Raw genomic sequence first — 14,271 nt, 5'->3', positions numbered from 1 at the left:
AGTCCCGATTTTCACACTTCAAGGATTCACTTTGTACCCAGGAAAACCTGACCTAGAGTTCTCAACTGAGATACAACTTGGTAAAACTAGTACACATTTAAGGAATCCTCTGGCCTTCTGGACAAATGCACTTGAGCTACTTTCCAAAAAAAAAAAAAAAAAAACACAAACAAACCAAAAAACAGGTGTCACACTTACTAGTAACATGTCAAACAAGATACCAGTAGAGCAACATTTCAAAGAAACCAAAGGGTAAAAAGATGTAAGCCAAGGATGTGATATCCAATCAAGCAATCCTTCAGGTATCAAAACTCTACAGCAAGGATTAAAAAATTTTGTAAAGGGCCAGAGAGCAAATAATTTAGGCTTTGCAGGCCACATATGGTCTCTGTCACGATTCTTCTTTTTTTTTCAATTCCTTAAAAATGTAGAAAACACTCTTAGGTCCAAGACCTTACAAAACTGTAAGCCCTAGTTTGCTTAACTTTGCTCTAGACAAAATATTGTATTGAATATTGTAGCTAGGTGCTTTTTTAAATTGAGCTTAATCCAACCAAGAGATGATTGAAAAATCTTCTGCAAAAGAACTGGCAGTAGGTGTTGAACATATTTAATTACAGATCGAGACTAAAACAAAGGTGAGGGGGTAAGACTAGAAGTATGGTATATGAATGTTATATTCTTTGACACAGTAGAAATAACACAACTAAAAATACATGAGAGGAGAAAGATTGTTTTGATGGCCATGAATATAACAGGTAGGAGTCATGATAATTTTAGAGGTAACAAATCAAAAGAGAAAGCATAAATTTTTAAAAAAGGAAAAAGGGAGACTAAGAATACTAGCACACATGTATCAATATAAAGGTAAATGCCAGAGCAAAAATACAACCTTCCTAAAAAGAGGAGGGGAGGGGGAAGTACAAATAAACCACACAGTAACTATAATATAAAATAAAATGACAAATCTCAAGTCAAACACATCAGTCCTATCAATAACATAAGTTGACATAACTCACCTACTAAATGAAAAGTATTTCAGACTGCTTCACAAGGCAAAAACCCAACTCTATCTAGGCTGTACATAAAAGACATATCTAAAACAAAGCAATTCAGAAAGGCTGGAAAAAAAGTGGGAAAGGAAGATGAGGGTACACTAAATAAATATATAAAAAAAGAAAGGTTAGTATCTTGATATGCAATTAAAAGGAGAATGGCCAAAAAAAAAAGTATTAAATGAGTAAAAAATGTACAAAAGTGATTCTAGCATTCACATAAGAACAACTTTGTGCCAAGTAACACATATAAATCTAAAGCAGAAACCACAAGGGATGTAAGGATAGACAGTAACACACAAATAATAGGAAATTCTAATATACCATTCTTAATCTAAGACACAGCAAGAGAATGTGGGGAAAAAATAAAGATATGGAATACCTAAGGCATGTCTATAGTCTACCCATCCAGCAAGGTAGACTATAGACAAGGCACAAAGTAGGGGAAGATACCTGCAACATACATAAGCATCAAAGAAACATCTCTAGAGTATTTAAAAAACTTATGTCAATCAAAAGCATATAGCAAACAACCCAGAAGAAACCGTTGAAAAGGTACTTTTCAAAAAGTTACCAAAATGAAAAAAAAAAAAAAGTTACCAAAACGGAGTGCATAAAAATATTAAAACATGGTTAAATTTATGGATAATCTGGTAAATTATTCAAATCACTGATAGCATTAAGCATCTTACTAGACTGACAAAAATCTTAAAGCATGAAGATAGCATATTTTATTAATATTCAGCAACAACAGATCAATTATTTGCTGAAGATGGTGTGCCTTTTGCTCTAAAATGCAAGGACTCTGAGCTGTGATTCTCCTACCAAAGCTGATCTCAGACTCCATTCAGCATCCCAATCTACTACACATCAGGCAGCACTATATTAGCTGGACGTTAAAACACAAATGGCAACACTGCTTGCAATGCCTCTCAGATCGCCTTTTGAACATTCTCTTGCTTTGGGCCCAAAGTTGGCACTCTTAGATTAATTACTTGATTAAATAAACAAACAAACAAACAAACAATTTTAGTATATGTTTCAGTATATGTGCTGCTGAAGCAAGTACAAAAAAAAAAAAAAAAAGGACTAAAGGAGCATATCCAAATGCAGCAATCTTACTCCAAATTCCAAAGAGGTCCATCAAATGACTCATTCTCAGTGATAATTGGGGCAAGATATACAAACCTGGCTTTCATTTTAAAAGGGATACCTCAACATGTCCCACCCATACCATGGAACACCCAAAAATTTCACTGAATTGGTAGGTTCCTGAATTTTCTTGAGGCTTATCTCCCATCCTCAACATGTCCCACCCATACCATGGAACACCCAAAAATTTCACTGAATTGGTAGGCTCCTGAATTTTCTTGAGGCTTATCTCCATCCTCTAACCTCTAAGGTTCAAAAACTTAAAACATTTTAAGCTGCAGTTCTGTTCCAATTTCAGTATGAATATTGTTGCAATACTGTATTTAAACAAAAAATTTGGGACCCCGGGTGGCTCAGTGGTTCAATGTCTGCCTTCAGCTCAGGACGTGATTCCTGGTCCAGGAATCAAGTCCTGCATTAGGGAGCCTGCGAGGAGCCTGCTTCTCCTCTATGTCTCTGTCTCTCTCTTTCATGAATAAATAAATAAAATCTTAAAAAAAAAAGCTCAAAAAACAAAAAACTTAAAATCATACCTGATTGTCCTCTGTTCTAATGAGATTAACTCTATCATCTTCATTTTTCCAAAGAAATGGACTTAGAGGAAATGACATATTTGAAAGTCATATTAAAAAATCATCATGCATATTAGCTTTTCACATTTTATATATCTTATTTGACATTCTATAAACATAAATTTTACATTAAAACCTTAAAAAGCCTGAGACCATTAGCATATTATCTTTCAAACTCATTAATGATCAATATAAACTACATTTAATATGAGTAATAAAATCCTTTTATATTACATCTAAATTCAAATCCCATTACAATGTCTATAGCAAAGTAAAATAAAAATTTTGGAAATATATTTATAGTTCTTTTGCGAATGATTGTTTATAAAATCCCTCATCTATATTTCAAAAGACTATATGCAAAACTGTTGTCTAAGTACCATAATTTTGAATGAAATGATTCCATATGAAATTCAAGCATACTGGCTAGTTTACCCATAACCAAGAATATAAGTGAGGCAAAAAAGTTAATTGTAAGAAAGGCAAATAAAGACAAATTTTTCTGTCATTAGGCTGCCTCTGATGACAAAAGAAGTATAGAAATAAATTTAGGTGATAAATTATTCATTATATTGGAGAGGAATGAAAATTCCATATATAATAACAGGGGAGATTAGAGTCAAGGCAATTTTAATCAAAAATATCATTAATTTTACTCATATGTTTGTTCTAATTAGAAGTCCTTTTAACAGTACCCTGGATACCTCACTCTTTCTTGTAGTTTAGACTAATGACATGTATAATCAACATCTATTCTAATTACCTTTTTTTGTTGCTAAAATAATCACTACTGGATTCTTCCAATGGTCCCGGAACTTCAGAATTTCCAGTATGAGTTTTTCCAGTCTGTTTTTCTTTTGGAGTAGCTTTTCCCCCAGCTGATGTTCCTGTTCATCCATGGCAAATAAAGTTCATAATAAATAAACAGTAAAATAAAACTTTGTACAAGTATGTATATATATGTACCTACTGTAATCTTGTCCTGTGTTTCAGAATCTCTATAAACTCTACTATGCATGATATAACACAACACTTTCCAAAGTGAATTTCAAGAAGTGGTTTATGTGAAGAATTCTTTGGTCAATTCAGTTTGGGAAAAAACGAATTAGGGAATCCTACCAGGAAGACAACATACAGACACACATACACACAAACCTGCAGGATTTCTGTTTTTTTTTTATTATTATTATTTATTCATAAGAGACAGAGAGAGAGAGAGAGAGAGAGAGGCAGAGACACAGGCAGAGGGAGGAACAGGCTCCATGCAGGGAGCCTGATGCGGGACTGGATCCTGGGTCTCCAGGATCACGTCCTGGACTGAAGGCAGTGCTAAACTGCTGAGCCACTGGGACTGCCCAGATTTCAGTTTTTATGGAAAATGCGAATCTCCAAGATGGGGGTAAGTTGGGTTTTACTCAAACATAAATGTCTTCAGAAAGCTTTTGCCTTTGAAAGGCATATTTGAAATTGTACTGAGGAAACTTGTCTGGAAAATGCTGGTACACATACAGAGCATATAATGTCATGTTATCTCACATACATTTCTACTTATAAAATCTCCCTTCAGGGACACTGGATGGCTCAATGGTTGAGCGTCTGCCTTTGGCTCAGGTCATGATCCCGGGGTCCCTGCATCAGGCTCCCCATGGGATCCTGCTTCTTCCTCTGCCTATGTCTCTGCTTCTCTGTCTCTCATGAATAAATAAAATCTTAAAATAAAATGTCCCTTCACCTTAACAAAATTACCCCATATAGGAAAACTATATGATGTCTTTAAAATGTTAACATTAATGTTCTATATGATCTATATGAATAAAAGATCCATGAACCTGGCAGTGTTAATGCAGATATTTTTCCCTTGGATAAATCACATTTTTTAATTTAGAAAAAAATTATTGAGTCATGTTAGTAATTGAAAAATAATTTACAAAGGCTGCCACAAAATTTTGCAACTTGAAGCCCATACTTATTTTTGTCTAGCTGCTACATTTTCTAGCTGGTACATTTGAAGTAGTCTTTCAAGAACAATAAACAGAGATTTTCTAAGGGATATATTTGATGCAAAATGAACAAATCCCAGATGTATCAGCTGTTTAAAAGGTAGTAATAAAATACCACCCCCCACCCATCCACCCAAAGAAAGAAATAACAATGCAAAATTCAGCAGATTCTGAGTAATTCTAATAGGGATATATGGCACATGTACCCCATTCCTAGTAACAGTTTAGAGCATGATGACTGCATCATTCAATACCTATGCAATTTAATAGTATAAAGAAAGCAGGTCTATACACTTTTGAAAAAAGTTCAGTATGACTCTAGCAGTATTGTGAATAAAGCACGGGCTTTAGTCAAACACATAGGAGTTTAAATCCTGGCAATGTCACAGCAGGTGTTATTTCTCTAACCTGCTTATCTCTAAAATGGCAGAGTACAGATAAAGTACCCAGAACAGTACCCAATCCTCAGGAGTCTCTTGACTTCAAGTTCTGATTTCTGTTCCACTGCATTTCACTGTTCAGGTCTTTATTACTTCAGTCAATTATCCATAATGCAGCCTAAGTTGTTTTTCCAGAATTGAAGTACAATCATATTACTCCCAATAAAATAAAGCAGGAAAGAATATTCAGTGGAAAAAAGACAGTCTCTTCAACAAATGGTATTGGGAAAACTGGACAGCAACATGCAGAAGAATGAAACTGGACCACTTACACCATACATAATAATAAATCCAAAATGGATGAAAGACCTAAATGTGGGACAGGAAACCATCAAAATCCTAGAGGAGAACACAAGCAGCAACTTCTCTGATGTCATCCATAGCAACTTCTTACTAGATATGTCTCTGGAGGCAAGGGAAAAGCAAAAATGAACTATTGGGACTTCATCAAGATAAAAAAAACTTCAGCACAGTGAAGGAAACAACAAAACTAACAGGCAACCTTTGGAATGGAAGAAGATATTTGCAAATGACATTATCTGATAAAGGGTTAGTATCCAAAATGTATAAAGAACTTATCAAACTCAATACCCAAAGAAGAAATAATCCAGTTGAGCAATGGGCAGAAGACATGAATAGACACTTTTCCAAAGTGACACCTGTCAGAATGGCTAAAATCAACAACACAGGAAATAAATGTTAGCAAGGATGTGGAGAAAGGGGAACCCTCTTACACTGTTGATAGGAATGCAAACTGGTGCAGCCACTCTGGAAGACAGTACAGAGGTTCCTCAAAAAGTTAAAAATAGAACTACCCTATGATCCAGAAATTGTACTAGTAGGAATTTATTTAGAGGATACAAAAATACTGGTTCGAAGGGATACGTGCACCCTGATGGTTATAGCAGCATTATTAACAATAGCCAAACTACGGGAAGAACCCAAATGTCCATTGACTGATGAATGGATAAAGAAGCTGTGGGGTGTGTGTGTGTGTGCGCGCGCGCGTATACACTGGAATATTACTTAGCCATCAAAAAGAATGAAATCTTGCCATTTGCAACAATGTGAATGGAGCTGGAGTGTATTATGCTAGGTGAAACAAGTCAAGTCAGAGAAAGACAAGTACCCTATGATTTCACTCATACGTGGAACTTAAGAAATGAAACAGATGATAATGGGGGGCGGAGCAAACAAACCACAGAATAAACTCTTAGCTATAGAGAACAAACTGAGGGTTACAGGAGGGGAGCTGGTAGGGGGATGGGTTACATGGTGATGGGTATTTATTTTTAAGATTTATTTATTCATGCGAGACACACACACACAGAGGCAGAGACATAGGAAGAGGGAGAAGCAGGGTCCCCGTGGGGAGCCCGATGTGGTACTTGATCCCAGGACCCCAGGATCATGACCTGAGCCGGAGACAGATGCTCAACCACTGAGCCACCCAGGGGTCCCAAATGGTGATGGGTATTGAAGAGACCCCATGTGATGAGCACTGGGTGTTATATATAAATGATAAGCCACTAAATTCTACTCCTGAGACTAATATTGCACTGTATGTTAGCTAACTGGAATTTAAATAAAAACTTGGAAGAAACAAACACAAGCTCAAATGGCTCCCCACTGCCTAAAACTTCTTTAGTTTTGGAACCAAGGCTCTTCAAGTTCAAGTCCCTACCTCTACCTATCTCTCCAGTTGTACTTTATGGTATTTCATCCTCCCTTTCTACCCCCAAACTATAGTAGTAGTAGTAGTAGTAGTAGTAGTAACTAATAATAACTAAAAGTTACTGAATCAACTACCACATTAAGCAAATCCTGAAAGCTCCATTCATATCATGATCTAAGTAAAGGAAGCCTTCTGGAATTTGGCAGTGAACAATCTGCATGGCCAAACATTTGCAACCCTGGGTTTAAAGTCAGAGTACAAAGGGTGGTCTATGCCATCTTAAAGAACTAGGCTTTAACTAGTAATCAGTGAGTTTTCAAAGGTTTTCAAGCAGGGAGATAAATAATCCAGCCTGTAACAAGAAGAATAATGCTGACTACACTCTGGAGAATAGACTGGAAAGCAGATTATAAGCAAGGAGGCTACAAGATGTTTTTCAAGGTTCCTTTACTGTAAGAATCTATTATTTTACAGTGAGGAATATTTCAAAACTCAACGTCTGAACAATTGGAGGAATGATGAAACCATAGAAGTCAAGAAAGTATACTAGTTTGGGGCAAAAATGGAGTCAAGTATTAAACACATTAAAGTTGAGGCATAAAAATGTATGGATGTGTTGCATGGACCCATGGTAAGGAACAGATGATAACTAATAAGAGGAAATACCCATTTTGATATGGAAATGGGTAAAGCATTATTCTTTTTCTCCTTCATTAAAGGATTTGTAAAACATACTATGCAATTACCAGCTATATTTGATAATATAATGTTAGACCTCAGATATCTTGCATTCTCATGTACCACAAAAGAGTAATTTGGCATTTTTAAGAAATTGCACAATAATCAACAAATGGGAAGAGTACATATGGAAAAGAAATTAAGGAACTTTATCTCATATAACATATAAAAATTAGTTCCTGGATATGTTGATAAACTATGTTGGAAAAGCAAACCATAAAATGTTTGAAAGATAATACATGATCTCAGGGTAGAAAAGGGATTTTTTAAAAGGACAAGTAACACTACCCATAAATGAAAATGCCAAATAAATTTGATTATATTAAAATTTAAGAACTACAGTTCCATTTCTGCATAGGATTATAAAAAGATGAAACAATGCTCCCACTTGAATAAAGAGAAAAAGGTAAATAACCTATAAAATAATAACTTTTCTTGAACTCATCAGAGAATTATAGTTGCAAGGAACTGATTTCCAGTTCCCTCCTAGGTGAAAACTAATTGTTTCATCTTTGGCCAAGCACAGGAGGAAGGGGTACTACTATTACAATAAGAAGAGAGCTAATATTTTAAGGAATTCTAAAGGGCAATGTAGGCTATCAGTATAGTTTGAAATCTCTGGGATCCTCAGACACAAACAGAAGTCAATACTTAATAGCAAGCTCCTTTCTATGTGCCTGTATCATACTTATAGGAAAGACTGGAGGTAGAGGACACCTGAAAGAGCCATCAGTGATTGGCACAGAGGTATGAAACCCCATCCTTCTCAACACTATTCTTTCACACAAAGCAAAATCTTAAGCCCCTGGGGGAAGGAACAGGAAACTCCCTATCTCAGAACCCATGCAAAAACCTATTGGCCCTTGAAAAGGCATAGAGGCAAAACAAAACAAAACAAAAAAACAAGAAACTGCTCTAAAAGGAAGAGCAGGTGACTCTCCTCCCAACAATATTAGCTTTGAAAAGTTTTATCACTAGAGAAGCGGTAGGAAACCCTCTCATCATCAGGCATACGTAAAGCCTAAAGAAAGGGTAGAAGTGAAAGCTGTAACGATCATCTTGGGCCCAGGATCATGCACTGATACAAAAGCATTGTTTTACTACCACTGGGGAGGTGGGGGGAAGCTCTCCTAAATATAAAAAGTCACTTTCCCCCTACTTTTAATTTCTTTAAAAGATAACTGACATTGTAAAGTAAATATGTACTGTGGAGTTATACTCAGAAGGAAAATGTATGACAACAGCACCACTGCTATATAGTTCTTATCTTATATATGGAGTTGTATATTATTTGAAAGTAGACTTCAAATTTAAAGGTGTATAATGTGTAACTTAGAGCAAGACTCAGTAAGCTTTTTCTTAAAGGGCTAGATACTAAATATCTCAGGCTCATGGACCATTTGGTCTTTGTCACAACTACTTAAGTCTATCATTATAGTATAAAGATAGTCATTGAAAATATGTAAATTAATGGGTATGGCTGTCTTCCAATAAAAGTTATTTATTTTAAAAAGCCATATAGAGCATGGATTAAAATAAAATACAATAGGGGTGCCTGGCTACCTCAGTCAGTGGGGCAAGCAACTCTTGATCTTGGGGTGTGAGTTCGAGCTCCATATTGGGTGTAGAAATTACTTAAAAAAAAGATTTTAAAAAAGTATAAATATAGGTATTTGATGACCTCTACCCTATAGCAACCACTAAAAGTTTTCTAAAATAAGAAACAGTGAGCTAATAGTAGAGATAAAAGTGGATCATAAAAAACTTCTCAATCCAGGAAAAGGCAAGAAAATGGAGAAACTAAGAAGATAGAAGAGACAAACAAAACAAATAGCAAGGTGGTAGATTTAAAACCAACCACATCAATAATTACATCGAATGTGTATATGGTCTAAATACTCCTAGTAAAAGGCACAGATTGTCAAACTGGGCTAAAAAGTAAGACCTAAATATATGCTGTCTACAAGAAACCCACTTTGGATATTCAGTAATAGATAAAGGCATGGAGAAAGATATACCTTGCAAACACTAATCAAAAGAAAGCTCAAGTGACTATATTAATACCAGGCTAACTAAACTTTAAAATAAAGACTACTACCAGAAATAATGAGAAACATAATCACATTGGGAGCAATTCATCAAGAAGACATAATAATCCTAAATGTGCATGCATTTAATAACAGCTTCAAAATACATAAAGCAAAACTGACAAAGTGTTGAAGATGTCAACACAATCCTTGTAATTGTTAGGACATGTTGACAAAATTTAAGAACTCCTTTCATCAAAATAATCATAAAGATAATAAAAAGACAAGCCATAAACCAAAATCTCACTGAGCATCTCACTGACATCAAATAAAACAGGTAGATCTCATCCACATGTCTCATTAGAAATAGTAAAACACCTCAGAAAGGTAAACACTAAATGCATCTAAAAATAAAGAAGGTGCTAAGTTTGAATTATCACTGGATATAGCATAAACTTAGAATGTAAGAACAGCTATAATTGAAGGTGGAGAAAAATGCAATTGGTTGAAAACATGTATATTTTACAGTTGTAATTGATATTATTAGTTGGAGTTATTTTTGCTTTCCCATCACACATTTATTTTCTTATGCAATATTTTTTCAGGACGTTCTTAGAATATAGCTCCAGCTTTATTTGTTTTTTTTTTTTTTTTTAGATTTATGATAGTCACACACACAGAGAGAGAGAGAGAGGCAGAGACATAGGCAGAGGGAGAAGCAGGCTCCATGCACTGGGAGCCCGATGTGGGATTCGATCCTGGGTCTCCAGGATCACGCCCTGGGCCAAAGGCAGGCGCCAAACCACTGCGCCACCCAGGGATCCCTCCAGCTTTATTTGTATGTTTAGTTTAATTATTTATCACTTTTTAAGAACTGAACTATCAGTACACTGATAAATATAATCATAGAAATTATGATTCTTTGAAATACAAATGTCTACCAGCATTAAAGTTGTTTTGATTTGGTTTGCTACTGTCCTTGTGGCTAAGATTCTTCTCACTTATAATAATACCAATGTTCGATGTAGTAATCACTTCCTTTCTTTTTTAACCTTAACTTTATCTGAAACTATTATAAAAGAAGGTAGTAGAGCTTATTTAAGTACAGTTAAGTATTTTGTTTTTTAACATAGTACTTAAATTCTTTCCTTTCTCTCACTTGATGAAACTATTTTTAAAAAATGGAATTGAGCTTTCCTTTTATACTGCCACATTTGTAAGGCCAGATTTGCCAGAATTTGCTCAGAGACCTGACTACTAAAATGTACTATAATAACCTCTTTGCTTTTCCCATTCCAGTTGAAATCACCTTCTTCCTGATTCTTGTTAAGAAGCTCTTTCAAAGTGTTTACTAAAAAACTGGGATCTGTTCCAGGTTCTTCCTTCAACAGAGTTACACTAAGTGGTCTGTGGATTATTCCATCAGCCTCAGCAACACCATTATTAGTCTGCCGCCCATCTAAAGAGACAGTTGATGCTGAATAAGTATTTCCTAAATGATCCATTATAGGAAGCAAATATAATTCTGGTTGAAGAGCCTGAAACATATAGGAAATTTAAAAAATTAGTTTGTAATTTAAAATACAGTAAGTTAAAAATTAACATAAGTTTAAAACATCACATTACATACATATGGAGGAGCAAATGATTTGAGTTTCAGTTCCGATTCTTGTTTTGCCTTCACCTAGAATAAATAAATGACAAAAAAATAAAGATTTTTTGTTTTCAATTATTTTTATTCCTTTTTTGTAGAAGGCACATATCTGTGACATAAAAATCAAATCTAAAGCTGATAATTAAGGCTAGAGTCTAGAAACTGTAAAATATAATCCTATTTATACTCACTGTACAAAACGTAAAAGAGATTCCATGTCATTTGGTAGTAATAATTATGGCTATCACTTGCATGGACTCACTATATGCCAAGCACTATTCTAAGTGCTTTACATATATTAGCTTAGTTAATCTCCACAATTCTATGTGAAAGGCACATATATATAGTTCACAGACAAAAGGATTGAGGAAAGAAATTAAATAACTTGCCTATAATTTTATAACTAGGCATATTCCAAATTGGGATTCAAAATCAGATAATCTGGTTCCAGAGTCCAATGTTATAAACTCTATTTCCTAAATATACAACCCAAAGAGTTCATTTCTTATTCATCCATCCATCCATCTATCCTTTCAACAAATACTGAGGGCATACTATGAGTCAGGCAGTATTCTATATGGTGGGAGATACAATGGTAAACATGGCAAAGTCCTTGCTTTATGTAGCTTATTTCTACTTAGGAGAACAGAGGTTAAATAAACATGATTTAGGATAGTGATATGTGATTTATGAAAACAAAAAAGTGACATAATAGAGATTAGTGTAAGAGAAAGAATATCTAAAAAACTAGGTAGTCAGAGAAGGCCCTTTTGAAAAGATAAAAATTGAGCCTGAGACCTAAAAGAAAAAGCAAGCTATTTGAAATCATGGGGAAGTAATTTTTAGGCAAGTGTAAAGAACATAAATCCGAAAGGAGTTTGCTGTATTTGAGGACCAAAGATTTTTGTGTTTCAAATGGAGAACCAAGGAGAAAAATAGTGGTAGAGGAAATTTGAGAAGGAGCCTATTTCTTAGGTCCTCCATATCTCTGACCTAACCATTGCAAAAGTTAAAATCCTTGCCTCTAGTCTCTTAAGACCCTCATCATGTCATCTTTTACTCAAAAACGTCAATGCTTCAGAAACAATACTCATTAATCTGGCATTCAAGTCCTCCAACAAATGATTTTACAATTTGTTCTCTACTATTCCTTTTCAGACCATGTTACAATAAAAAAGGAACCATCTACTTTTTCTACAAAACAGTTGTCTGTTTTTCTACTTCTGTGCTCATTCTATATGCTCAGAAAGCTTTCCCATCAACATCTTTGCAAGATCAAGTATTTATCTTTCAAGGTCCAAACTGAGTATCATTTTTTCTTCAAAGTTCTCGACCTCTCCTCTTCTTCTGCTAAAAGTAATCTTTCTTCTTCTGAATGTACAAAATATTCTATTTTAATTATTTATGTATTTTCTCTTCAACACTACAGTGAATATATTCTTTAAGGGCAGGATTGATTTCCAATTCTTTTTTTCTCATTTTTTTTTTAAAGAATATGAATAGAGAGAGAGAGAGAGAGCAGGCAGAGACACAGGAGGAGGGAGAAGCAGGCTCCACGCCGGAAGCCCGACGCAGGACTCAATCCCGGGACTCCAGGACCGCGCCCCAGGCCAAAGGCAGGCGCTAAACCGCTGAGCCACCCAGGGATCCCCTTTTTTCTCATTTTGTTTAGAGAAAAACATCAATAAAAATTTATTGAAAATAATAAAATATTAGAAGAACTTTAGAAGTTGATTTAAATTATCCTTATTAAGGTCCCTTCCAACTTAGGATTCTGTGACTGTTACTTGGTATTTTAGATATTATGAAAAAGAACAAAAAGTTCTAAGAACTGTTTTTTCTTTCTTGTTTAAGAAAATTTTAAAGATGAGAAAATTAATATTCTACCATACTGAACAGAATTCAAATGACAAAAACTTCAAATTTAGCTGCTGATCCTGAGAATTCTACATAACAAATTCCTTTATAGTACTACTTTGGAGAGAAATGCTTTTTTTTCCCCATTATCATTCATTATTTAATTTGTTCAATAAACATTTAAATGCCTCTAAGTGCTAAACACTTTGTTAGGCATTGGCTATAAATACAGTAGTGAATAAAATAAAAGTCCTTGCTCACAGGGAGTTATAGCCTAATAGTAGAGTCAGATGTTAAACAATCACATAAAAAAATACATACTAATGACATAATGTGCTAACTAGAGTGGAATAGGAAAATACTGAATTTTTGTTTAAATATAGAAAGTCTTGATTAAAGAAATAAACCTTATGTAGATAAGAGAAAGCAGAAACTTTGAGATCTGATGGCCTGCTGGATTAAGAATTTTATCTAGGGAAACTCTAGTTGGAAAATCCTGCCATTAAAACACAGAAACTACAAACAGAAGTGTTCAACAGATAACAGCTGAAACAAACAATTGTTAAGAGTACTATCATTTCATACCAAAGGCTAGCTGTGGCGCAAACAGTGAGGATCTATTTTTGTCCAGAACACAAGTACTTACTTAAAATGTTTTTAGGGGGCAACTCAGTGGGTTGAGCAGCTGACTCTTGATTTTTGGCTCAGGTCATGAGATTGAGCCCTGTGTCAGGCTCACACTGAATATGAAACCTGCTTAAGATTCTCTCTCTCCTTGTCCCTACCCCCTGGCCCCTTCCCCTAGCTCATGCACATGCTCTCTCAAAAAAAAAAAAGTTTTAAAACACTCATTTATATTTAAAAATACATATTACTTATATAATCACATTTTAATTTTGTCTTCCTTTTCTTCCCTAGGAAATACAGACCCAAAAATATCTCCATCATTTTAGTGCCCAATAATATCCCAGTAAGACCCATTTTTTGATAATCTGTGTATTTAGTGATATTTCCATTTCATTATAATTGATATTACTTATCCCATATAATAGAAGCTGAATTGATAAGCTGAGTTGATAAGCATTTAAGAAACATAATTTG

The 14,271-nt window shown here is 34.7% G+C and overlaps 1 protein-coding gene across 8 annotated transcripts in view; it reads right to left on the bottom strand.

Moving 5' to 3' along the window:
* SPATA1 (spermatogenesis associated 1) overlaps positions 1–14,271 on the bottom strand; it is a 57,146-nt gene that overhangs the window by 13,984 nt on the left and 28,891 nt on the right. For all 8 annotated transcript variants that reach the window (XR_008666518.1, XR_008666521.1, XR_008666519.1 and 5 more), the window contains exons 5-8: positions 11,290–11,343; positions 10,969–11,197; positions 3,543–3,666; positions 2,741–2,801 (exon numbers count right to left, since the gene is read on the bottom strand). Coding sequence is in view for 1 of the 8 variants with exons in the window: in XM_055341275.1 (XP_055197250.1) it covers positions 2,741–2,801; positions 3,543–3,666; positions 10,969–11,197; positions 11,290–11,343 (468 nt within the window). In the remaining 7 variants the exon portion in view is untranslated. The remainder of the gene's footprint in view (positions 1–2,740; positions 2,802–3,542; positions 3,667–10,968; positions 11,198–11,289; positions 11,344–14,271) is intronic.

Source organism: Nyctereutes procyonoides, unplaced genomic scaffold, assembly GCF_905146905.1.
Source record: "Nyctereutes procyonoides isolate TBG_1078 unplaced genomic scaffold, NYPRO_anot_genome, whole genome shotgun sequence".
In the NCBI taxonomy this organism is placed as follows: Eukaryota; Metazoa; Chordata; class Mammalia; order Carnivora; family Canidae; genus Nyctereutes; species Nyctereutes procyonoides.
Note: the sequence above shows the minus strand (reverse complement) of the source record. Positions and strands in the feature narration are given on the sequence as shown.